This window comes from Macadamia integrifolia, chromosome 3 (assembly GCF_013358625.1).
Source record: "Macadamia integrifolia cultivar HAES 741 chromosome 3, SCU_Mint_v3, whole genome shotgun sequence".
Taxonomy (NCBI): Eukaryota; Viridiplantae; Streptophyta; class Magnoliopsida; order Proteales; family Proteaceae; genus Macadamia; species Macadamia integrifolia.
This window is the reverse complement of record NC_056559.1, coordinates 27,895,177-27,919,659: the sequence shown is the minus strand read 5'-3', so window position 1 is coordinate 27,919,659 and position 24,483 is coordinate 27,895,177. Positions and strand designations below refer to the sequence as shown.

General features: G+C 39.1%; 1 protein-coding gene across 2 annotated transcripts in view; it reads left to right on the top strand.

Annotated features, from left to right (window-relative positions):
* The first annotated feature begins 1,458 nt into the window (after positions 1–1,458).
* LOC122072871 (cullin-associated NEDD8-dissociated protein 1-like) overlaps positions 1,459–24,483 on the top strand; it is a 90,667-nt gene continuing 67,642 nt past the window's right edge. Inside the window, exons 1-5 of one of the 2 annotated variants that reach the window (XM_042637294.1) lie at positions 1,459–1,769; positions 2,589–2,779; positions 4,584–4,687; positions 4,849–5,018; positions 17,726–17,936. In XM_042637294.1, coding sequence (XP_042493228.1) covers positions 4,652–4,687; positions 4,849–5,018; positions 17,726–17,936 — 417 coding nt within the window. In that variant the 5' untranslated portion in view covers positions 1,459–1,769; positions 2,589–2,779; positions 4,584–4,651. The remainder of the gene's footprint in view (positions 1,770–2,588; positions 2,780–4,583; positions 4,688–4,848; positions 5,019–17,725; positions 17,937–24,483) is intronic. The other variant, XM_042637293.1, reaches the window with a different exon arrangement.

Genomic DNA, 24,483 nt, shown 5'->3' with positions numbered 1-24,483 from the left:
ACTTTTTAGCTTCCGAGGGTCTCTTTTAAGCCTATTTTTTAATTTCTGATATCCTCATGAAGAACGATAGGTTCACAATTTCATCCCCGTGAGGTAACAGTTCATAAGATGACCCTCATGAAAGACAAGCAAAAAATTGATAGTCTCAGATTCTATACTAAAATATTTATGCTGAATTAACTCATACTAATTTTGATCAACAAACTAAAACTTATTACAACTTACTTGTGAGTTGAAATTGTAGCTCAAAAACAATCTGTAACCTTAAAAATCAGATTGTCATAATGTATTAAAAAATCTATACTAAAACTAATTAACAATAACATTCAGTCCTAAACTAAGCTTATCACAACATGTTTATAGGCTAAAACAAAAAACTTTATGTTAGGATTAAAAAATCCTAATCTTTAAACGACAAATCAATATTCGCTACAACCTACATGTGGGTTAAAATTGCAAAGGCATGCATCTTAATAAATAAGACTATATGCATTGCTTCGACAAAACAATTCCACATTTGTGGACCATAAAAAATCCCAAGCCTATATATCTGGCGCTCTATCTTATTCCAGCTTATATGCATGAAAGTATCTGCTTCCTTATGGCTCTGTTTGGTTGTAATGATAATTTAAAGGGAAAGGAAGTGAAATTTTCGTACTTTAAAAATAAATGTTTATAATCATTACCCCATATAATTGTATAAACTACTTAATTTTTTTAACCATATTTAGTAATGATATATTTTATATGTAATTTTTATCTTGCATATTATAGCAAAGGCTTTTGGATGCAAAGTAAAGTAAAATTTTATAACCAAATATTGAATGATTTGAAGTGATTGTTAAAGTCACATGGGTATGATTCCATATATTTCTTTTATTTAAGTATGAAAATTTCACTTCCATTATTTTTAATTCCCCTTACAACCAAACATAGCCTAGGAGAATAGTATCCATTTTTGGGCATTAATTGTAAAATCAAGAGTTCGAGACCCCCACCCCACATTTGCAATCCTTGGAGGAGATGTGCCCTTTATCCTTTTCTACTCTTAGTAAGTGTGATCCCTTGTGAGCACCTACCAACCCCTATACGGGCTGTTTTATTGGCTCTTAATCGAGTCTCTCTCTCTCTTTCCATTGTGGGTCTATTAGATTTGATTCTTGTCCAATGATTTCCGTTAGATGGGCTTGAACATGAATTCTTAGATGTTGGGATGCATGTCCAAGCTCATCCAAAGGAAGGCAGTTGGAGATTGATTGGATGTCACAATCGTTGGAGAGGGTCCGGATCCAGATCACTTGTGTAACCTTTCCTTTAGTGGGCCATATTCACTTTTTATTGAAAAACAAAAAAGTCAAAAAAAAAAAAAAAAAAAGCTAGAACGGTCAAAACCCATACAATGGTTAATTGAGCTCATCTCACCGAACTAAAGCCTCCAAGTGATTTTCGTCTCCTGATTCCTGATCCGTCACTTGTCTGATGTCTCGCAAGACAATGCATTTTTTTTTTTATCCCTTCCTATATAAAGTAATTCTTTTTTAATTGACATTGTCCCTTTTGTATCTGGAGGGTTGTTTCATCTTCCCTGGCATTTTCCACCTTCAACCAGACTACTAGTTGAAGTGGTCTCCAACTACATCGATCAGAGAAAACAGAGACGATACGTCCACGCCCTTCTACTGTCTCTACCCTCGCGGATGTGGGAGGCAAAGCTAGGGCTTTTCTTCATCTGTTCTTCATTCTTCAGTAATTCGCAGTTCGCAATCCTCGTAAGTTCTTCTCATACGTTATCCTTGTCTCTTTTTTCATTAGATTTTCTTATTGGTTTGGCTTCTAGGTTAGCTTTTCTGATTAGTTTTTTTTCTGTTGGTTAAGATTTCTGCTCGCAATGTGTTGTGATGGAGTAGTCAAGTAGGGTTCTTGATCATTGTCTACATTTGATATTTTCTACTTTTTTGATTTGGTTACTTAAACTTGCCCATTTAATTTATACTCTGCTGACTAGCCACTTGTCTTTTTTGTTTGTTTTTGGTGGTCTTCTGCTCTGTTAGGGTTTTCTCTTGGGATTACGGTATTGTGTTGACTATTTTAATCTCAATTGATCACAGTTTTCGTCAAATGATGTTTGAAAATACGAAAGAAAATGAAAACAACACTTCTCAGATTGCACTGCTATTTACATTGCAATCTGTTATCTAAACATAAAAAAGAAGGAAAGAAGGAAATTGTACTCAATTATGACATACTGTTTTGATGGTTGAGACTGTTCTCTTGAATGCATGTTGAGCGATCATGCATTTTCTCCTTTTGAATTTATGTATTCATTTTTTTTTTAATCTGGAAAAAAGGCTGAGAAACCTTTCAGTGTTTTTATCATTCTTAAATATGTTTTGTTCATCATGAATCAATAACCATTTCAAAGGTTTTATTCTCTAAGTACTGATGCATTATCGCTTCCATGGATTGGCACGAACTCGTTTAGGAGCCCAAACGGAGATGAACCGAGGTCAATTTGGACTTTGGGTCTTGTAGGATATTTAGTATTTTTATCTATATTTTGTGATAATTATGTATTCTTTTATTTACAGCAATAACAAAAACATCCAAAACCTTATCCCAACTTAATGGGGTTGGCTACATGAAGATTCCATGTAAGGACGAGTGCGAGGATCCATGCAAAAAGATTGATGGGTCATGGCTAATTATAATAAATGCTGGCTTTCAAACTGATGCACCACTACAAATCAACCACAAGCTTATAACGACAGACTATAATAAGGTACTGGTTGTTTACCTGATGTACCATATAGATCAGTCAAGCCAAAGCGTCCTATATGCATTACATGTCCACCACCAAGATAATCCATCACCCAACCTACTTTCATGAAAGGAGGAGTGAGATAACGAATTCTTAACAGTCCCACTAAGCACAAAACCAACTTCTGTTATCCCATATTCAATTTTTTTAAACCGGAACCAGGTGTCAGGGATAATGTCAATCCAACACAAGCGCACCAATGATCTTACCACAGCAAGACTGATCCGAAAGATAGAAAGAAAAAAAAAACCTTTGTAGATTTCATAGATTTCCAGTTCAACAGTTTAATAGGGTTAACACTATGTAGGATTCAGTTTCTAGTTGTTTTGAGTTTCCAACACAAAACAAGTTTCTTTTTCAGTTGGGATTCCTCTTTTATTCAAGCCTGTAAGTTTTAATGGAGATAATAGAGAATGATGAATTGAGTTTGTTTTTGGTTGAAACCTGGACGACTTGTGCTTGTTCGACCTCCCTTCTCTCTCCTCCTCCTCCTTCTGCTTCACCTGCTCGGCTACCAGTGGTATCCACGACCAGTCAATTCTGGTCTGTGACTTCCTCTTCCTTCTCTCAGGTTTGATTTCTCTGTTTCGTAATTCCGTTCCTCTTCTTTATCTTCCTGTCTTTGTTCTTCCCTTCTTTTTGTTCTTATTGTTTACTGATTGTGTTCATCCTTTCTGATCCTGCGACTAGAGTTAATAGTGGGTCATGAAGATCTGGGTAGAACTCTCGTATGTTTAATCCATTGGACCTAAGTTTTGGGGTAAAGGATTACAATCCTTGGGCGACCTGAGGATCTTGTCTCCCGAATTCTTTATCAGTGCAAGCTGTAACACTGTAATCAGAACTGAGTATCCTTCTACTGCTAAGTCAAGTTCCCCAAATCTCTGCCTTCAGGTACTGTTTGGGGCTTTGAGCTGGTTGCCACCGGCATTAAAAGGTGTTAGTAGTGAGGATTCTTAGCCTGACATATCAGGCCAATTCGTGGTTTTGTGAATTGTCCACATTGGATTCAGCTCTAGTTCACTGCCTGGTCTTGGGTTGGGAGTTTGTCCTCTCATTGTAATAATGTAAACTATCTGTGATATTGATGGAAAGTTCTCCTTTTGCACCGCCTTCAACCATATCTGGATGGAATGGAATTTTAGAAAATGGATACCAACTCCTGATCTTTTGACAAGATTTGGAAGGCTATCTTCTTTAGTGTTAGTTCTAAGCCACACATGCTTCCCCATAGGACTGTTGGGGATTTCCTAGGGAATAGGCTTATTATTGTCTCCTGGGGCCTTTCCACCTCCATCATTCTTTCCCCCCCTCCCCCTCTTTAATGAGTTCGTTTTCCTTTTGTCTTGTTTTAGTTTTCTTTTCCCCTCAGGGCCTTGTATATTCCCCTTCCTTTTTCTCATCTTGGTAATGAATTTATTATTCACACCCCCCAAAAAAAGGGGTAAAGTCCTATAACCTTTATTTACCTAAAAGTCCCTCTTGTCCTTAGAATATTTCATTCATTCCCCTCTCTTTTGTTAACTTCCAGAAATACCCTCTACTTAAACATTGATTTCCATTTAGATCCTTATTCTATTTCTCTTCCTTTGTTGGTCCTGAACTTTCCAATACTTAAAGTTTTGCCACTGAGCTCTTAAACTGAGTTATTTATAAATTTGTGGGCCCATAGCAATCTACAAACAGGGTTATTGAACTTGGGATTGCATCATATGCTCTCTGTAATTATTTTGTTTCTGTTTTAATGACATATTTTCCTTGTCAGGTCTGGTGATAAAAAAGGCACTTCCATCCTTTTACTGGATACAAGTCACTCTGATAATAGTCGCAAAAATGGCAAATATAACTATGAACAGTATCTTGGAAAAGGTAATCCTCGCGGCAATTATGTTCTTGTATAGGATACTGACAAATGTCCTGCTCTCTGTCTCTCTCGCCCCCCCCCCCTTCTTTGTCTAGTTATTGTTGTATCCCTAGGTGTGGTTGGGGTTATAGTGGGTGTGTTTTGAGCTTCTTGAATATATTTGCAGATGACGGGTAAGGATAAAGATTACAGATACATGGCAACTTCTGATTTACTGAATGAGTTGAGCAAAGATGGATTTAAAGCTGATTCGGACATGGAGATCAAATTGACCAATATTGTCTTACAGCAGCTTAATGATGCAGCTGGCGATGTTTCTGCATTGGCTGTGAAATGGTTTGACAATTTTCCACACTTCTCTTTAGTCTTTTGATCAGTGGATGCTATTGCGCCTTTTGTTGTTGATTAGAAATCTGTTTTGATTCATATGTGTTCATATCTCCTCTGAACTAATTTATTCATCCCATGTTTTGTTGTCATTAATGTAATAATTGTTTACTTTGCTTGGATCTTTTTTCTGTCTCAGAATTTTTGGGCTGTGTGTTTCAATCTGATACCTCATTGACCCTTGAACATTTTTTTTTTTTTTTTACTTAGCAGCTGCTTATGTTGCTACAATGAAATATCCTAAGAACATGTTTTCCCTTTATGGATTTTCCCCTTTGGTTCGATTGCTAGATGTTGCTTTTGCTCTATTCCATCTCTCAAATGTTCTCTCTTGATTTGTAGAAGCTATTTCAATTTTTCTGTTGATTTTATATTTTTTTGGGTGGATAAATAAATCAATAACAAGGGAAAGGTGGGGGACATACAAAGGCCGAGTGTAGGGCAAGGGGAGGAGGAGACAAGATAGATATAGGTAAACCCCAGGAGACAACAATATGTATGTTCCTTGGGGTTTCAGAAATAAAACCGTGGGGGGAACTACTGAGCTTGGAGGACACAAGAGAGTAGATGGCTTTCCAAATCATATCGAAGGATTTGGAGTTGGAAGTTCATTTACGAAGATTACGGTCCATCCAGAGGTGGTTGATGGTAGCACATAAAGCAAGTTTCCATACTGTGTCACAAATAGATCTTCTAGCAAAAGTCGTGTTGATCCAATCCCATTCTCTATGAAGCGGAAGGGGTCTTCTAGCTGGCTAACATTTGGCAAGGACACATTTCTAGACAGAGGAGGAGAATGGGTAGTCAAAGAAAAGATGGCTGGTATCTTCAGTGCCATTCCAACATAGGCAGCGGGTAGGAGGGACAGGGATGTGGCGGTAGGTTAGGAAGGATTGGGTGGGGTGGTAGTTGGAGAGTGCTCTCCAAACCATGAAGTTATGATAGGTGATATGGGATTTGAACCAAACAGCCTTATACCAAGGAGCCTTATGACTGGAAGATCTGACTAAATTCCAAGCAGAAGAGGAGAAGAATTGGCCAGAGGAGGAGGGAGAGCAAATGACCTTATCACCAAGAACTAGAATGCTGGGGGGAGGAAGTGGGGAGAGAAGACCAGAAGGGGGAGAGGCAGGGATATCAAAAGGGAGAGCCTAGGAATCATAGAAGATGATGGAGGAGGCAAGGCAGTCTTTCAGGAACCCTGAAGAGTAAGCTGATCTGGGACCGACTAGATGAAAAGGATGCCAATTGTCTAACTAGGGAGAGGTGGAGTTGCCATCACCAATAATGGAGTGAATTGCAGACATAGCAAGAGGCCCGTGGAGAAGGATGTTATGCCAAAACCTAAGAAGAGTTCGGGCCGAGGGAAGAGGTCCAAAGGGAGTTAAAATGGAGGATGGTGGAGTATGCCCATGAGAATCAGATATTATGGGGTTTAGAAACAAGATTCCAAATAAGCTTAAGGATACTAGTAGAGTTCACATCCTTGATTCTCTTAAGACCTAGACCACCTTCAAATTTGGGAAGGCAAACAAAGGACCAACGAATAGGGTGGAGGAATTTGACATTTTTAGTCTCTTTCCATAAGGTGTGGAAAAGGGTCTCAATGGATTTGATGATGGATTTGGGGAGCTAGAAGACTCCACACCAATAGATGTACGATAATTGGAGGATAAAATAGATGAGTTCGAGGTGACCGGCGTAGGAGAGGAGCTTTCCTTTCCAAAGCTGGAGCCTTTTACGGATTTGGTTGAGCATGGGGGAGCAATGGTGAGCAAATAGCCTAGAGGAGATGAGGGGAAGCCCAAGAGATATGACTAGGAGGGACCCGAGCTGGAAGCCTGTGAGCTCAAGGAGACGTGCTTCGGAAGAATCAAACACCTCAGCCAAAAAGAGAAGAGATTTGGGGAGGTTGATTTGGAGTCCATAAAGAGATTTAATGAGGCGAAGAGAAGATATAATGGTTTGGATGGAAATTGGGTCTGCTTTGGAGAAGATCATAAGATCATCAACAAAAGTGATATGACAAAGATTAATAGCTCTGCACTTAGGGATTGTGGAGATGAGATGATTATCAATGTTAATTTGGATGGATCTGGAGAGCACCTCTAGGGCAAGGTAGAAGAGGAAGGGGAAAGGGGCAACCTTGGCAAATTCTTACAGTGGAGGAAGAATGACCAGCCGGACACCCGTTAACAAGGACAGAGCATCTAGGGGAGGAGATGTAAGAAAGAATCCAATTTACGAAGTTGGGAGGGAAGGACATGGCAAGGAGGTCTTTGGAGATGAAGTCCCATATGATGGAATCGAAAGCCTTATGGATATTAATTTTAAGAAGGGCTGCAGGAGAGTGGGATTTTTTGTCAAACCCCCTCACAATTTATGGCAGAGAATAACATTGAATGCAATACTTCAACCTACAATGAAGGCGAATTGATTTGTACTGACCAAAGAGTCAATAACCAGTTGAAGACGATTGGCAAGGATCTTAGCAATGAATTTGTAGAGGAGATTGCAGAGAGAAATGGGTATGAAGTCAGATATGGAGGAGGCCCCTTCCTTTTTGGGGATAAGGTAGAGGAAGGTGTGATTGATACTATGGATCTGGGAAGGATTGAAGAAGAAGTTTTTAATGGTGTTAGTGAGATCAAAGCCAATGATGTCCTAGCAAGAGGAAAAGAACCCCGATGCTAAACCATCCGGAGCAGGAGCTCTATTAGATTTGTGAGCATAAACAACATCATGGATTTTAGAATCAACGGGGAATGTGTGTTGGGGGGAGGGGGAGGATGGGCAGAAGAGATTGGAGAAGTAGGACACAAATTCAGCTTTGATGGCAATAGGATCAAGGATGAGGGATCTATCATTAGCCGTGAGCTGAGGGATGGAGTTAGCATTGGTCCTGGCCTTTAGAGATTTGTGAAAGAAAGGGGTGTTAGAATCACCCAGGTCAAGCCATTTAATGCCTAAGTTCTGCTTCAGGAAGCTTTCTTTTTGGGTAAGAAGAGAGGAGAGCTCAATAGAGGCTTCTTTTTCCTAAAGAGCTAAAGAGGGGTTGAAGGTGTCACTTTGGAGACGGGATTGGTCAAGCTTGGATTTGCAAGAGGAGAAGAGATAACGCCAAAGGTGGTGGCATTCCAGGCTTTGAGGGCTATCTTTACATTCTCGAGCTAAAAAGTGAAGGCAACGAGGGGAGAAGAGTAAGAGCGAGAAGGAATATCCCAAGATTTTTTGACCGCCGACAGGAAACCTTGATGGGAAGACCACATATCAAAAAATTTGAATGGCCTGGGGCCAAAGGAGACATAACGACTAACAAACAAAGAAATAGGGTAATGATAAAAAATACTTGGGAGGTCAAAAGTGGTATGGGAGGAAGGGAAGGAAGAGAGCCACGCTCCATTGACAAGGACTCTGTCAAGTTTATAGGCAATATGGGCATCACCCATGCTCTTTTATGCCATGATAATTTGGTGCCAGACCAGCGGAGATCAGAAAGGCTGGTTCCTCAATACAAGAGTTGAAGGCGTCAACTGAGGAATGGTTAATCAAGGAACCTCTTTGACTATATTAAAGTCCCCACCCAGCCCCAAGGGAGGGATCTAACTGAGAAGAAAGGGCCTTGAGATCTGCCCAAAGGATAAGCCTATCAGAGGCTCTGTTGAGCCCATAGATTGCAGAGAAGAAAAAGGGATTGGTGTCAGAAGGATTGGAGATGGAAAGGTGGATAAATTGGAGGGAGGAGGAGATAATAGAGATGTGAATTTTGGAGGGGTTCCAGAGGACCTAGACGCGGCCATTGGGAGAATGGGGGTAGTTGAGATGAAAGACCAAGTTGGGGCAATGGAATTGGCGATACGTGAGAGGAATTGGATTTCGGGACTCTAGTCTCAAGGAGACAATAGAGAATGGAGCTGGAGGACTTAATACGACAACAAACTTTGCTTGTTTGGCAAGGGAATTGAGACCCTTGACATTCCAAATGGATCAACAATTCAAGAGAAAGGGGGGGGGGGAGGCAACTGGACCTCAGAGGAGCTGAGCTTGGCTACAGTAGAATGTTAGGGCTGACTGTGATGATGTCTATGGTATACATTAAGGGGGGAAGAGGAGGGTTATAGAACTTGGAAGAAATGGTGTGGGAGAGATGTGTCCAAACCTGATGATGTCATAAAAGACCTGTTAGCAGAGTGATCGGACTTTAGAGCAGCGCAGATGATCGAAGCATTAGAGATATCAGTTGCAGATGTGGCCGCAGAGGAGGGTTTTGAATGGCCCGACAATTGGTGCTAAGACGATGCAATTCTCTTCGATCTCCTGGAGGAGGGTACCAAGAGAGTGGAAAGGGCAGCATTGGATGAAGATGGAGTGCTGGCAGATGTTGGAGGAGACTTGGCAGGGTCCTGCCTATGCTTTGAGAGCATAACGGGAGGTGGGAGCTCAAATGCAATGGCGCTGTGCAGGAGCTGGAGGTGTAGCATGGTCCTGTCTATGCTTAAGAGCCCACCATTCACCAGGGGTAGTAATTTGTCTCCCAACCAATGCCACTGCCCTACCAAAACTCCCATTAGCATCCCTGAATTCCTTCATCTACACATTTCAAACATTGAATATAAGTTAGAACACAATACAGTATGTACTTCAACACTTAGGAAGCTATAAGTCTATATATATCTTAAACATTAACCCACCTTAATGTTGCATGCTGCCTGTAGATTAACTTTAGGGACCAACTTTGCCACCACAAGCTCCACTGCTTCTATTAATTCATCATCCATTCCTAGATCATACTTGTAGTGGTACTTAGGATTGAGATAATACGCTGCAAATCCCATAAGTAACTTGTCATTAACTGTAATGTGTAAAGTAAGTCTTTAATAGTAAAGCATATAAACTCACCAGCTTTATGCAGTGGATGCATCAAATGTTTCTCCCATCTCTCCTCAATAATTCTTACGTAGGATTTTGCACCCCTAGGGATAGATGCTCTCAACTTCTCCTTCATTTTCTCCATTGCAGCATACATATATGGTAAGGTAGAGATTGCTTCTCTGAGTCTTCTAACCTCAAGACAGTTACAATTGGGCCAAATATAAGAAGAACCTTCTTCACATCTTGCGAATATCCTTCACTAGAGATGTGGTCTGTGCTGTGATACCACCTGGCGAACCTGATTCCCTCCATCCAAACCACTCTTTACTGGAAAACATGGTTCTCAAACCATCTTATCTTGAAAGCTCTTCAGTGTAATGTAAGTTGGTTGCAAATCGGGTCATACCTTCCCTTACCAAGTCTCCACCGCATTTTTCCCTCAACAAAGAGAGAGCAAATTAATGGTTGTAAACAAATGTGGTCACTTGTCTTGCCTGTTCAACTACACTTGCTACCTAAGACGTCTTCGCCATTTCTTTAAGCATTAAGTCAAAGAGTGGGCAACACATGGTGTCCAAAAAACGTGGATGCTTTTGCTCTTCCTATTCATTAGTCTCTCCCCCGCTTTTTTGAAGTTGCTCCCATTGTCTGTGACAATCTGAACAACATTCTCAGGCCCCACCTCTATGACAACTTCCTTCAACAACTTGTATAAGTACATTGCATCCTTCTTCTCTTTGGATGCATCAACAGCCTTTAAGAATACAGTCTTCCCATCACAATACACCATGAAGTTGATGATGGACTGTCTCGTTGATCTAGTCCAACCATCACACATCACAATAACTCCATATCTTGCCCGCTTGAACTCATCTAACTCCTCCTTCTGATTAGGCAAATAAACATTCATCAGCTCATATGGAGTGGGCCTCTTTGTTCCTGGACTAGCCCTTCCTACAGTGTCAATCATGGCCCGATAATATGTCCCTTGTGCAGCATTAGCTGTGATGCTATTATAGAAAAAAAATTTTGACATTGCATTCCCAAGTTGTTGTTTCCATGTATCCCAAGTTTGCTTTATGGTTCTTTGATATGTATTATGTTGTCTAAATAACAAGGGATTTTGCCTCTCATCAGGATCTCTTCGGGGTGGTGATGGGGGTGTGGCAGCCCTCACACTCTGAGCTCTCCTTAGAGGCACATCCACATTCCGTTGCTTCTTGTTCATTCTTCCCTCTGTGGGAGGCACATCTGATGCAGCTACTCTAGAACCAGAGCCACCTACTCCTCTCTTCATCTCTATCCGCCTAACATTTTTTATTTGATTAGAGACCAAGTTCACTGCTTTAACTTTTTGCAATTCTCTCCATTCTGCCCTTGACATACCTGATTCTGGGTTGTAATCACTATCAGAGTCATCAGAGTCAACATCCACTGTTGTTGGATGAGGATGACTCTCTAAGATTGCCTCATCAAATTCTTGGTCCAACCTTTGTTTCTCTGCCTTCTTTAACCTTCCACCTCTTAGACTACTTGGTACATCTTTTATGACTTCATATGGTGCTTGGGGGAGTTTGGCAACATTCTTATAGCCCCCAACAAAATGTTGTTTCAACCTAGCAGCACCTCCAGAATTTATCATCTTCTAACAATACCTATATCTTGACTTTTTCTTATCATCGGACATAGGATCCCCATGTAACCATGCAATATCACCACCATGAGAAGTAGACATTGTTCCCCAACTTCAAGTCTTTAACACTATTACATAAAAGTGTTTGTGCATGAATTAGTAAATAGTAAGTTAGTAATTATTCAACATAAACACCATATTATAAAGAATGCATGCATTAAGAGCCACTCAATAACATGTAGCTATTACATATTAATTCCCTACTTTTTATAAATTTTTCTGTAATTTTAAATCATATTTTTTTATTAATAAATCAAAATTCATAATAAAGTATACTAGAGTGCAACTAATTACACAATTTTCATTTCAAAATATACAAACAATATTTACACAACAATAGAGTAATTTTCCATCGAAAACAGAAATTTTTTTCATAATTTTTGATTTTTCTGTAATTATTTAATATATATTATATATTTCAGAAAATTAATTAATTAATTTATTGGATGAAAAAAAAAATGGCCACCATGAGGCTGTAGATCAGCCTTTGGTGACCAACATATAAAAATGAGTACCAAACATCTTACATAAATCATATTTTTCCAATTTTTGTTTTCCAAGAAAAGCATTTATTGTAACATAAAAATAAAAAAAATTAATTTAAAAACAGAAAATTAATTTTTCTTCCATGAATGTGTAGATCACCTCTAATATCATGACATATAAAAAAATCCAATGGTAAGAAATAAGATTTGATGATGTTACTTTAAAAAAATGGGTTTGGGAAGAAGTTTTTGTCTTAGAGTGTTCTTGAGGGAAAAAACCACCACCAATCTTAGATATCTTGGCTTCAATGCAACTTAGAGTGAAGATCCCAGCCAAAGAATAGATGTCCCACAGTTTTTTTGTTGATTTTCTCTAAAAAATGGGAGCTAGAGGAAAAAAGAGGCAAAACCAGAGAGAAATCTCGCCAGGTCGAGTTGAAACATGGCCTATTAAAGCCATGTTTGGCCCAAAAATGGACTGAGATGAACCGAAATGGTTCGAGACGAGTTATTGGACCAAGATCTCGAAATCTCACTCGAGATATTGCAGTTTTTCTACCTCGCTTGTGTGAACAACTTGGCTTTTCAGAAAAACGAGATCTTAACGAGATCTCGCCGCGTTCTTGAACTATGCACCAGATAAAATACTTGAGTGAGCAAAATTGGAACCTAACTGAAGTGGCATGAGTTGAGGAATTGGAAGCCTTGAGCATACGTCTGAAAGCCTGGAGTTCCTCCTTGGAGCAAGTTTCAGGGTATTGGGTTTCGACCCTTGGGGAGATCGTAATTTCGGTCAAAACCTGGGAAATTTTGAGGAAACCAGGGAATTTTTCTCGGTTGGGTGGAAATTTTGGTTTCGACCTCAAAAATTTATTTTTTTGCCTATTTTTTGTTTACATCCTATTTAGACATTTCTAACACATTCACATAATTAGTTTTATAAAAAAAAAACACGTAAAGTCATACTTGTGGCCCACACCAAAATTTTGGTAATGTACGTTGAGTCGTTGACTGAAAATCTGAAACTATAAGACATAAGTACATAGTCTACACTATGTATAGTCTACAATCTACATTAATACGTAATACATAATACAATTGATCCAAAATCAATAAAAATATTACATCATCATAAGTTATCTCGCAACACTCAACACTCAAGTGTGATGCGGATCCGGGTTCCAAAGACTGAAATCGGATCGCTTAGGGTCCACAAGAATGATAAAATATCTTAATTTAAGGGTTGAGGGCAATCTTGTAATTTCAGAAACAACCAAGTACTTAAAAGAGTGGGAAATAACTAATAGGGGGTATTATGTAATTGCAAAAGTAAGAAAGAAAAGAACACAATTTTCAGGACATGGGGTTTCTTGTAATTTATAAATAGCTGTCCTTATTTGTAAATTTAGAAAATCAGCCTTCTTCAACCTTCAACACCCATGATAGAACTTCAGACCAGCGACAGCTGCCTCTACTCCAAGTGAAGGATCTCAGAGGTCAGGCCTAGGATTGGGCTGAAATTAGAAGAATAGGGTCGCATAACCCAGTTCTATCAAACCCACCAACATAAACCCAGCAGATCAAGTATTAGGTTCAGATTCAACTCCTGGAATCACAAGGGCTGCAGGTACAGGTCTGGGTAGGGTCGCAGATGCATCTCTCACGGCAGGGATCACTTTCAGGCCTGAGATTCAAGGGTTCAGATCGCCTTGGGGAGGGCTTCCTTCGATCAGAAGCTTGACCCAAACAGATCTCACAAGAAAGAGATCGATCCACACTTGTGGTGCTGCTAACGTTGCCCAGAAACAGAGTATCCCAGAACAGAATATAACAGTAGGAAAGAAGAAAGGATTAAACTGCAGAAGAAGGGAAAGGGGAAGAAGAAGAGAGAAGATAAGAAAAGAAATAAAAGAAGAGGAGAGAAAATCAGAAATGAGAGAGATGGAAGTCAATACAGTCCATATTCAGCCAAGCAAAAACATTCAAATTTTCCAAAACTTCAAATCTCAATATATCAGTTTTCTTCCATTACATGGCTATTTAAAGAGAATCGAAACATAAAATTGGTAGTTTTAAAAAATAGAAACTATCCTAATTGACAACTGAAAATAAAAATTCAATCTAAATAAAAATACTATCAACTAATTCTAGCTCTAAAAGGAAAGAATAAGGAATCAAATCAAAGGCTATCTCAAGCCCTACGCCCTACTGCATCAAAGTGACAACATTCAACACTCAACACTCAATTCTACTCTATTTACAACTATATTCTATAAAAACAAAAAAAGATTTGTGTGGAAGATGGGACTTGCCTTATTGTTCCAAGCTGCATTCATTATGTAGATCAAGCAAATATCCAAGCTGAGATTCAATTTTGTTGGGCACAAGGGAAAAATCTTGAGTGTTTTCTTAAGTTTCCCATTTCAAAGAGAAAAAAGTAAGGGGAGTGGGTCGAATTTTAGAGAATAGGAGCTTTGATTTCTTTTAAAGTATCTTATATAAGAGCTGGTTCCACCCAAGGGGTCGAACCAAGTGGTTCAGTCAAAATTCCCCAGGAAATTTCATCGAAACTTGTCGATACCAGTCAAAACCTGTGACAGGCTAAATGGTATCGGTCTCCTGCAATACAGTTGAAACATGTGAAATTTTGCCTTATCGATCGACTTCTTGAACCATGCCTGGGAGAGTCCTATATCAGTTGTAGGTGGAGTGTCCACGATCTCAGCCTGGTGGGCTTTAGTCGTGGATCAACCCCGAGCACGCTTTGCCTCAAAATCAGCAGGTTTTCCATTAAGCTTCCAATAGTTGGCCTTGGTATGATATGGTTTGTGGCAGTGTTCAATTTAACAATCTCCTTGGTAGTATCACTTGTTCGATTTGCTCCTTCAGAGGTAGTATTGGATCCGGTCTGTAGGGCTGATTTTCAATAGTTGGAGTATGGAGTATGGAGCATGGAGTTACGGTGATTTTCCTCTGTATAAACCATAGTAAAGGATTGTTCCAGAGTAGGGAAGGGAGATTTGCTTAGTATCTGAACACGAATCTGATTATACTCGACATTCAAACCTGCCAAGAAATCATACACCCTAATTTTGTACACATGTTTGGTGTAAGCAGTACTGTCTTCAGCATTGTTGGGGTGATAATTTCCAAAATGGTCTGGTTCATACCATAGAGTTCGAAGTTCAGCATAATATTTGGACACAGAGAGTTCCTGCTGGGTAGTGGTGTGAACCTTCTTGCGAAGATCAAATACCTGAGCATCATTCCCTAGTTGCCCTTAAAGTTCCTTGGCAGCAACCCAAATCTAAGAAGCAATATCTAATAGTAAAAATCCTTGAGAAATAGATTGATAAATAGAACCAGTCAAGTAAGACATTACCAATGAGTCATTAGTGACCCATTTATCCTGAGGGGCTACCCTCATAAGAATTTTTTCAATTTCCCTATAATGTGTCCAGTGAGAACTCTACCAGCAATGATAAGATATGTAGATCTGGACTAGACGAGGTAATTAGTTGCCTCCAATTTCACAGAGCTAGTCGTAAAGGGCATGTAGTCATTGTGAGTTTGTCCATCAGACCCAGAGGCCACAATTGTTACTTTAGACATGATTAAACTAGTGAAAAATCGACAATGAGAGAGAGAAGTACCAGATCTTCAAAATCAACCGTCAGAAAGTGTCTATACTTGGGTCAAATTGCCCAATAAGGGTAGTGAAGTACTCCAAATAATATCAGGCTTGATGAAGAACTGTTGAGATAGGCAAATTAGGGTTTTGGAGAAAACCCTAATTCAAGAAGAGAGTTGATTTGATATAGAGACTTGGTAGATGGGGCCACAAGTCGGTCGATCTCCTTTATAATGGTGATGATGATCTCCTAAAAAATTCAGCCAATTCTGAGGAGGGAGTCCCAAAAATATATCTATATATATTTTAATTTTTTTTTTGCACAAACTCAATTTGTGTAGATCTTATTCTTGTAAATAATGATGAGTCATTCCAGGTACCTGTACTTGATCTTCAAGAGGTAGAGGTGTGTTCTTTAAAGAGGAAGAAACCACACTCCATAAAAAATCACAAAGGGTGAAGAACTCTAATTTTCTTGGAAGGGTTTTTGGTGTTTTAGTTCGTGAGGTAGGGTATAGGACAGCCACTGGATTCATAGGAATCACCTCACTGGTGCTGCCCTATGGTAGATTAATGGGACAAAGGTATGACAAGTTGGAGGCTAACAAAGGTGATAGAAGGGAGGGTGAAGATCTGCGATTCTTGAAGGAGAAGGGGCTGGAAATTGAAAATCTAGATCAGAAATTAGGCTCCGATACCATGTTAATAGGTGGAATGGGAGAATGCTTTTGTATCTTTAGCTGAGCACACAAGTCCCCTATTTATAATATAAAATCATGGTAGAGTCATGATGGGAGTACAAAACATAATATAAAGTATTTACAAGTATACCCCCCATCCAATCACCCCACTCTAATTAGGGATGGTGGAGGGGGGAAAGCCCCAGTGTGCCCTTGCGACACACTAATCCTTATTCTAACAGCTACCAATCTGTTTGTCACTGAGGAGGGCAAGGTCTTCTCTAGCAGAGGGAGCCGAAGGGTCGAAAAGTGAGGTCCATTGTTTAGTAGCTGATGGGAAAGTACAGGAAGGAAGGGGAGGTGGTGGAAAAAAGGGGGGGGGGGGAAGAGGAGGGGATAGAGGAAGAGGGTGCAGTGGGAGAGGCAGAAGGGGTGGAAGAGTGGGGGGAGAGGGAAGGCTGAGGTAGAGGGAGGATGTGCGTAGTGGCCATTGCCACTGGGAGGGGGAGGGGGAGGGGGGAGCGCATCAAAAGATGGATACAGAATTTGTAAGAGGGTTCTTAGGGCGGCCATTTTCTTGTTCCCTATTTCTGATTACTTTCACAGGCCAGCCTTCTGTTTACAGAAAAGAGGCAGAGCTGCTATGGATGCCACTAGGGAGTACTGATCTTGAATTTTTAACTCCTGTAATTGCATTTTTATGCCAATATTACATTTCTTTGAAGTCAATATTTTGGTTGTTTAGATGAGCATTTATTATGTATTTATGTTTTTTGCTTACCATTGTGCTTAATGGCTGTTGTTTGATACAAAATGGTATCTGGTCCTGGTAGTGATTGCTATGCTTGGTCCGCTTTGAGTTTAAAGTTCCAAATTTTCACACTGTGCTTAAATATGAACAAAGCTGTCCCCATTTAGTTTGGGAAGGCTGAGTTGTTGTTGCTTAAATATGAACAAAATTTAAAAATTGTTGAGAACTTGGAACCTGATGTACTTATTGCTTTAAATTATCTTTGCCTGTTTGTGGTATTTTTTTGGTCTAGATGCTACATTTTGAAGAAAGAAGCAGCGATATGGCTTTGTTCTACCAAACACACTAGACTCTATGTACATTTTTTGATTGCTATGTATGGGAAAAGTGGTCATATTTACAAGAAATTTCATCTGCATGTTTGTCTCAGAATCTTTTCCTAGATGTGGGGAAGTTTTAGCTGGTGGTTTTGTGTTCTTTTAGAGTCTTTATTTTTCTGTCATACATTATTTAATTCTTTACTTGTTTCTGTGTGGCCATGCAGTTTGGCACCTCTTGTGAAGAAGGTTGCTGAGGCAAGGGTTAAAGAAATGACTGAAAAGCTGTGTGTTAAATTGGTGAATGGGAAGGATCAGCATCGTGACATCGCAAGTATAGCCCTGAAAACAATAGTCTCAGAAGTCACTACCCCAACGGTTGCACAATGTGTTCTTGTGTGTCTTACTCCACAATTAGTGAAAGGAATAACTGGTGCTGTAAGTTCTGATTCAGTCCTTTTCTTCATCCATTTGTTTGGCATGTGGCAAGCTAAGCAGATCCCCTCATATTGTACATAGGATTTCTGGTATCTACCTCCTTTGATAGTGCCTGGTCAAGAAATCTAAATTGAATTATCAAGAATATTTGTTGATATTGCATGACTCATTGTGGTAGATTGTGACAACAAGCATAGGTTGCAGAACCACCTCCTGCCTGTTGACACTTTTTTTTTTTTTTTTTGAAAGGAAATTATATGGTGAGACTGAACACCACATTAAACCAATCTCAAAGGGTCAGTGGGACACTGTGCCCCACACCCCCCCCCCCCCACAAAAAAAAAAAAAAAAAAAAAAAGATTGTGGAGAGAATATGCAAGCCCCTGATATGCATGGTTCTAGTTGTCAACTTAAGTTGGCCAAAATATAGTCATATTTGGATGTCGACAGCAATTGGAACAAAGTTCTATTGGAATATAATCATTACAGTATTTTAGTAAAAACTTTGACAGATGTTGCACAATTTTGGTTATGTTGACTACTACTGTGTCAAAATTTCACAACTTTGGCCTTATGCAAAAAGACAAAAGAAAAGGGCCATCACCCCGTGCTGGTCCCCTCCTATGCGCAGTCTCGGGGGGGGGGTAAGTTTGGAGTCAGTCTAACCTTTAGCATTTTTGCGCAAAGTGGCTGCCCTCAAGACTTGAACCTGGTCATTTGCTCTGGCAGCCACCTTTTACCATTGCTGTAAGCAATGGCCCCCAAGACATTTAATTAATATTCTTTCTGAAGATGTGGGAATATCTAGGAAGTATCCGTTAGTAATTGAATAAACAGTTCTAAACCCCCCTGATTTTTTTGAATTATAACGTAATAGGCATGGTTGATGGTTTGGTGGCAATTTCTTTTTGTGTTGTCATTTTTCTTAGAATGTTCTGTGGTCTTATTTGTTTTTCTTTTAGTTACGTCACATCGAGCAAGTCTTAGGGAGCTTGATACATTAGTTTCTACTTTCTATCTTCTAGATGATGCTTGAGTTAGTAAGTCTTTTAGGTGTTTCCATTCTAAAAGTTCCTTTTTCTTAAAGAAGGGAGTCAACTTAGGAGTTAGGAGTCCTAATGTAGTTAGGAAGTTTCTCCTTCTCTTGCACGGGTCTACATAAAAGGATAACACCTGTAGTATTGGTGGTTTAAGGAACTGGTTTTATGAAGTCACAAAGGAGGGAATGAATCTTTTCTTGACTAATTGTGAGTATTTCTGCTTACAAGCCCTTTTTTGATGATAAGAAGTGTGAACTTATCCTCAGTAAATTCATTGGGTATGCTTGTTCGTGCTGTGATGGTGTTTTGTAGTTGAGATTCTTCAGGAAACTTGGACCATCGCAAATTGGGAGGTTATTAGGCAGATATTGAACGAGAAATTCGTTCTTCCTAATTTTGAGAAGGTGCTTTTCCACAAGATGGTTAACTTCCATCCAGAGAGTGATGATGTGGATATCCACAAGATGGAGTTCCACATATTGTTTTCTGGATGTAGACTGTAGGAAATCGACAATGGATATTGATATATCAGTGGGCTGGACACAGATCTTGTTAGAGCTTGCTAATTGGAATTTTAGATTAGTTAATGTGCAGCTGCATATTCAAGATGGCTAAATGCAGAATAAAATTAATCCCAATTCATGGAAATCCAGTGGGAGATTAGCTTGCGGTAGGATCACCGGAAAATGACACAATTAATCTAGAGAAAACCAGACAACTCGGTAGAAACAGATCACATAACTAAGAAATTCTGGTCGATTAGTCTACTAGGCAAGGAGAACAAAGCAGTAAAGTTAGATGAAAATCTGATGATTAAATTCAAAGATATAGAGCAACCCTACTGGGAGTAGTAAAACTCAACAGTTGTAGAATCAATGGACTGTTAGGGTTTCAAAATAGGATTCAATTAAAATTTTAATAGATGATTGAAGCCAAAAAGTCCCTGGCAGAAATTAGGTTCAGATACTCAGATTTGAAGAAGTTGAATTGAAGTAGGTTCATAGTTGTCAAGGTGCTTGGGCAACTTACAACTATGGTCGCCTTGTGTCTAGGTCCTCTCCAAGCCTTGGGTCACCTAGACGCTGTGACAACTATGAGTAGGATTTCAGAAATTGATGACAAAACTGACTGAAAACACAATCTGATATTAATACTTAATCTAGCAAATTGATGGCAAATTCTAGTATTGTTTAATCAGGGATTAACTGAGTAACTAGAGATAGAAATTGATATATGAACAGAGAAAAGAATTTAATAAATCAGAGAAGAAAAGTAAAGGAGCTAGAAGAAGTTATTAGAAGATAAGAATAACAAAAAGAAGAAGGGAAAATCATACATGATCCCAGTGATGAACAGATTTAGAAGGAGGGGGATCAGATTTGGGATACCAATCCGGTATGCACTGCTCAACAACACCAAACGTCATAAGAACTAAAATTTCTTTAATCAGAACATTCCCAATTGATGGGGGTGCTTTAAATTTCCTAAACTGACTCATAAGGGCTCGTTTTAATAGCGGGATTTTGCGTGCTGGGGCTTAGGGGATGGAAAAGTGTGCCCACTTTGCTGTTGAACAGTGAATTCCAAGGTTGTTTAGAACATTGGGTTGGAAATATACTGAATATTGCACTTCTTTTGTCAGGACCCTGTTGGGACTATGTCTTTTCTGCCCCTTTCAGTTGAAGTCCCACTAAATTGGCAAGACTTTGTAACTGTTCACTGGAATAATGTCTTCATTTTTTATTCCTACTTCACATCGTTTTTCATTTTTTATTCCATCTACTTCAACGGTCACTCCCCTCCCCCCCCCAAAAAAAAAAAAAAAAAAAAAAAAAAAAAAAAAAACTACTCCATTCTTTTTATAATGACCACTCGCACACACACTCTCCTTCTCCCCCTCACTTCTTGACAATTATCCCATGCATAATCAAACACTCTTGGAATGGAAAAGTGAAGTATTCCCTTCACTTCATGCTCTTCTGGCTGGTCACCCCACAGACGGTGAGACAGGTGGGACCCACTCTGACAAGAATCCCACCCCACCCTCCTGTCTATCCAGATGGGCCTTAAAAGGACTCCTATTCTCTCTTTATAGTTTATAGTGAATTAAAGTAAATAGACTTAAAAACAGAAGACTCTAAAGTAATTAGGTATCCTAATGTAACTTAAGCGCTTCATGACTAATGCCGTGTGCTATCTTTAATCCCACTTTATGGGCTTATAATTTAGGCTTGTTGCGTTGAAACCCAATAAAATGAAAGGCCCAACCTATAGTATAACAGTCTTTGGCCACACAGGTCACTAATCTTAAACTCAGTTCATCTTCTATTCTCTAATTTGTCCATTGGTTACAACTATTATATAGGAAAATAAAGACAAAAAATAAGGAAATCGACTGAAATAAGAAACTACCCTAACAAAGCAAACTGATTCTCCCCCTAACTCTTACGTACTCAACTTCCTAAAATAAACATAATAAAATAAAGTAAAGATATTATTCTCCTAAATAAAATAAACTACTAAAATCCTACTAGACCATGGACTTAAATATGGATCCGGTTCATCTATGTCTGGATGCTCAGATGGGTATGGGTCGCTCCACGGGTGTGTATCTGCATCAACTTGGTATCAGAGTTGAAGGACCCTATCCTTTGTTCTCCCTCCTTGTTCCATCTCCTTCCCAATTCCCATCAACCTCTCTTTCCCCTTTCCATTCCTCTTTCTTGTTGATCCAAGACAGAACTGTTCTGCCGAGGCTGACAACATTATAAATAAAAATAAATTAAAAATAAAAAGAAAAACCGACCGCAATCCCCATCATCCCCACCCTTTTGACTCCTACTGCTCCAACTGAGGCCCGACCCCTATCCCCTTTGCCTTCGATCGAAAGTCCTCTAGGGCTCCGACAGCGTTAATAAGTAAGAAAACTGTGTTGACAAATAGAGAGCCGAACCGAAACCCCAAACCGCTGTAGGCACCATCTTCCCAAACCCCTGTCGGTTCCTTATTGCTACAGTTCCAATGAAAGAAAAAAAAAAAAAGAAGAAGCGAATCAGAGACGAGAGAGTGAGAAGCAGCAATCCCAAAAAGAGAGAAAAAAGGAAGAAGAAGAAGAAGAGAAGATAGTGATTGATGATATCAAGGAAAAAAGAAACAAAAGAGATGTCGTACCTGGTTGCTGATTCCCTCACCTCGACCCCTTCTTCGAAGTTGCACTCTCCCTATCGAAGTTGATTCTCATCATCTATTCGAAACCCTCTGCCTTCCTCACCCTTTGCCGAGCTTCGTCTGTAGGACCAGGTGGAAGACTAGCCTTTTATGAAACCCACCCCTTTTTATTTTCTATTTCTTAATATACCCTAGCACTCAGATTTAATTAATCCCCTTTTACCCCATCTTCATAATTGCCATGCCACCTCATCCTTATTACCTTTTGCCATTAAATTTTTCATATTCCAAGTTTATCCTTTTCTCTTTATGAGTTGGATTTTTTTTTTTTTTAAATTTTTATGAATTCCCATATTTACAATTCTGACACTCACTAAAGGACTTACATCTAATTACCATTCTTCAACCCTCCTCTTAACTCCATATATTCACCGTTTTGCTATGAAGCTTTTCCTTGAGTGTTCCTTTGCTATAGTGGGTCCATAGTGATTCCGAATAGCAAACTTGGCCGATGGATCTAACTCTCTTACTAGATATCCGTCAACAAATGCAGCTGATACGAGAGAAGCTCGATGAGATTCAACGACACTGCAAGGACATCAAAGCCCAAGCACTGGTCACATCAGATTGTATGCAGTCTAGTAGTCTACCTTCAACTACGTGGTCTCAGCCATTGACCAATAAGTAGGCGAGCCAGAAGATGAGAGGGGCTGTTGGAAGTTGAAAATCAACTTGTGGAAAATTTTTAATCGATTTTATTTTCCCAAGTCCCTACTTCACGAACTCCTCGTTGTGGATTTTAAAGCATTCGGTCATGTTTTCGATGGTGACTTCAAACAAGCAAGGATTGATGTCAACCGATTTGTGTTGATTCTTCCATTTCACGAGTGTTTCTCAACACCGGGGGAATTGATGCAGATACACACCCGTGGAGTGATCTATATCCATATGGGCATCCAGACAGAGGGTGAACCGGATCCATATTTGAGTCCTTGGTCTAGTAGGATTTTAATAGCTTATTTTATTTAGGAGAATAATATCTTTATTCTATTCTGTTTATTTTATGAAGTTGGGTACGCAGGAGTTAGGGGCATAGTTTTTAAGGCGCTGATGCGGTCTAGAGATGGTAAGGCAGTGCTCCGCCTTATGGTTTTTTTTTTTAAAACACATTTTAAAATTACTTGATGAAGATTCAAAATATAGATTTTTTATTGGTAGGTGTATGGTTTTGTTAACACTTGAGATGTATGGGATCAGCTTTACTCCATAAAAAATAACCAAAACAAACAAAACAAAAACATGATTCACAAATAGGGTTTGGATTTTGTCATGGGTTTTAAGAAAGTGCTTTGAGAAAGAATCAAGGAACAAGGAAGAACCATTGATCCAGACACCATTTTGCTCCGGCAGCGGTGAGCTTCATTCTTCTTTGACGGGAGTAGAAATATAGTGGATGATGTTAGGACTTAGGCACTCATTTTGGCATTATAGAGGTAAGTTTAATAAATACTTGTATTTTTTATGTCTTTTTTTCTTTATATTTATAATTTTGTTTCATAATTATGTATTTATATTATATGTTAATATGTTATGATGATTGATGATTGATGATTGATGAAGATGAACTTAGTTTATTCACTTTATTGATTTGTTTTCATTGGTATGAATATGAACCTTTAATATTTATTTAACATATGAGTAATAGTATTCAACTAGAATTTGAGCCAAATAGATTGGTTTTATAAAAAAATTACACAGGAACGCTTTAGTCGATAAGGCGACGCTTTATGCCCGCCTTATCGCTAAGGCGCTCTGAAAGACCCTCAAACGCCTCCGTCGCCTTACCGCCTTAAAAACTATGGTTAGGGGTAGAGTCAGTTTGCTTTGTTTGGGTAGTTTCCTATTTCAGTTGATTATCTTTTTTATTCTTTATTTTCCTATATAATGGTTGTAACCAATTGACAAATTAGAGAATAGAAGATGAATTGAGTTTAAGGTTGTGAGTACCTTGTGTGGCCAAAGAGTGCGTGTGGTTTATCATTCCCCCCTCCTTTCTTTGTGCGATTCCTCTTTCTCCGCTGCAACATTGAGACCTGTCTAAGGGATTTCTTCCCTTCTCCTACCGGCTCTCCATTACCCTTTCTATTCCATTGATTTCTTTTCCCATATTCAGTTTTATATTTTTCTGTGCATACATAGGCTTATCGAGACCTATTCAATTCCTCTTTGTGTGGGCATTTATAGGTTCACATGGCATTAATCAAGTGTTCTCCTTGTAGACTTGCAAGCAATGTTCAAGAAGTTGGTTTCAACTGAATTATTTCAGAATTCGACCGAAT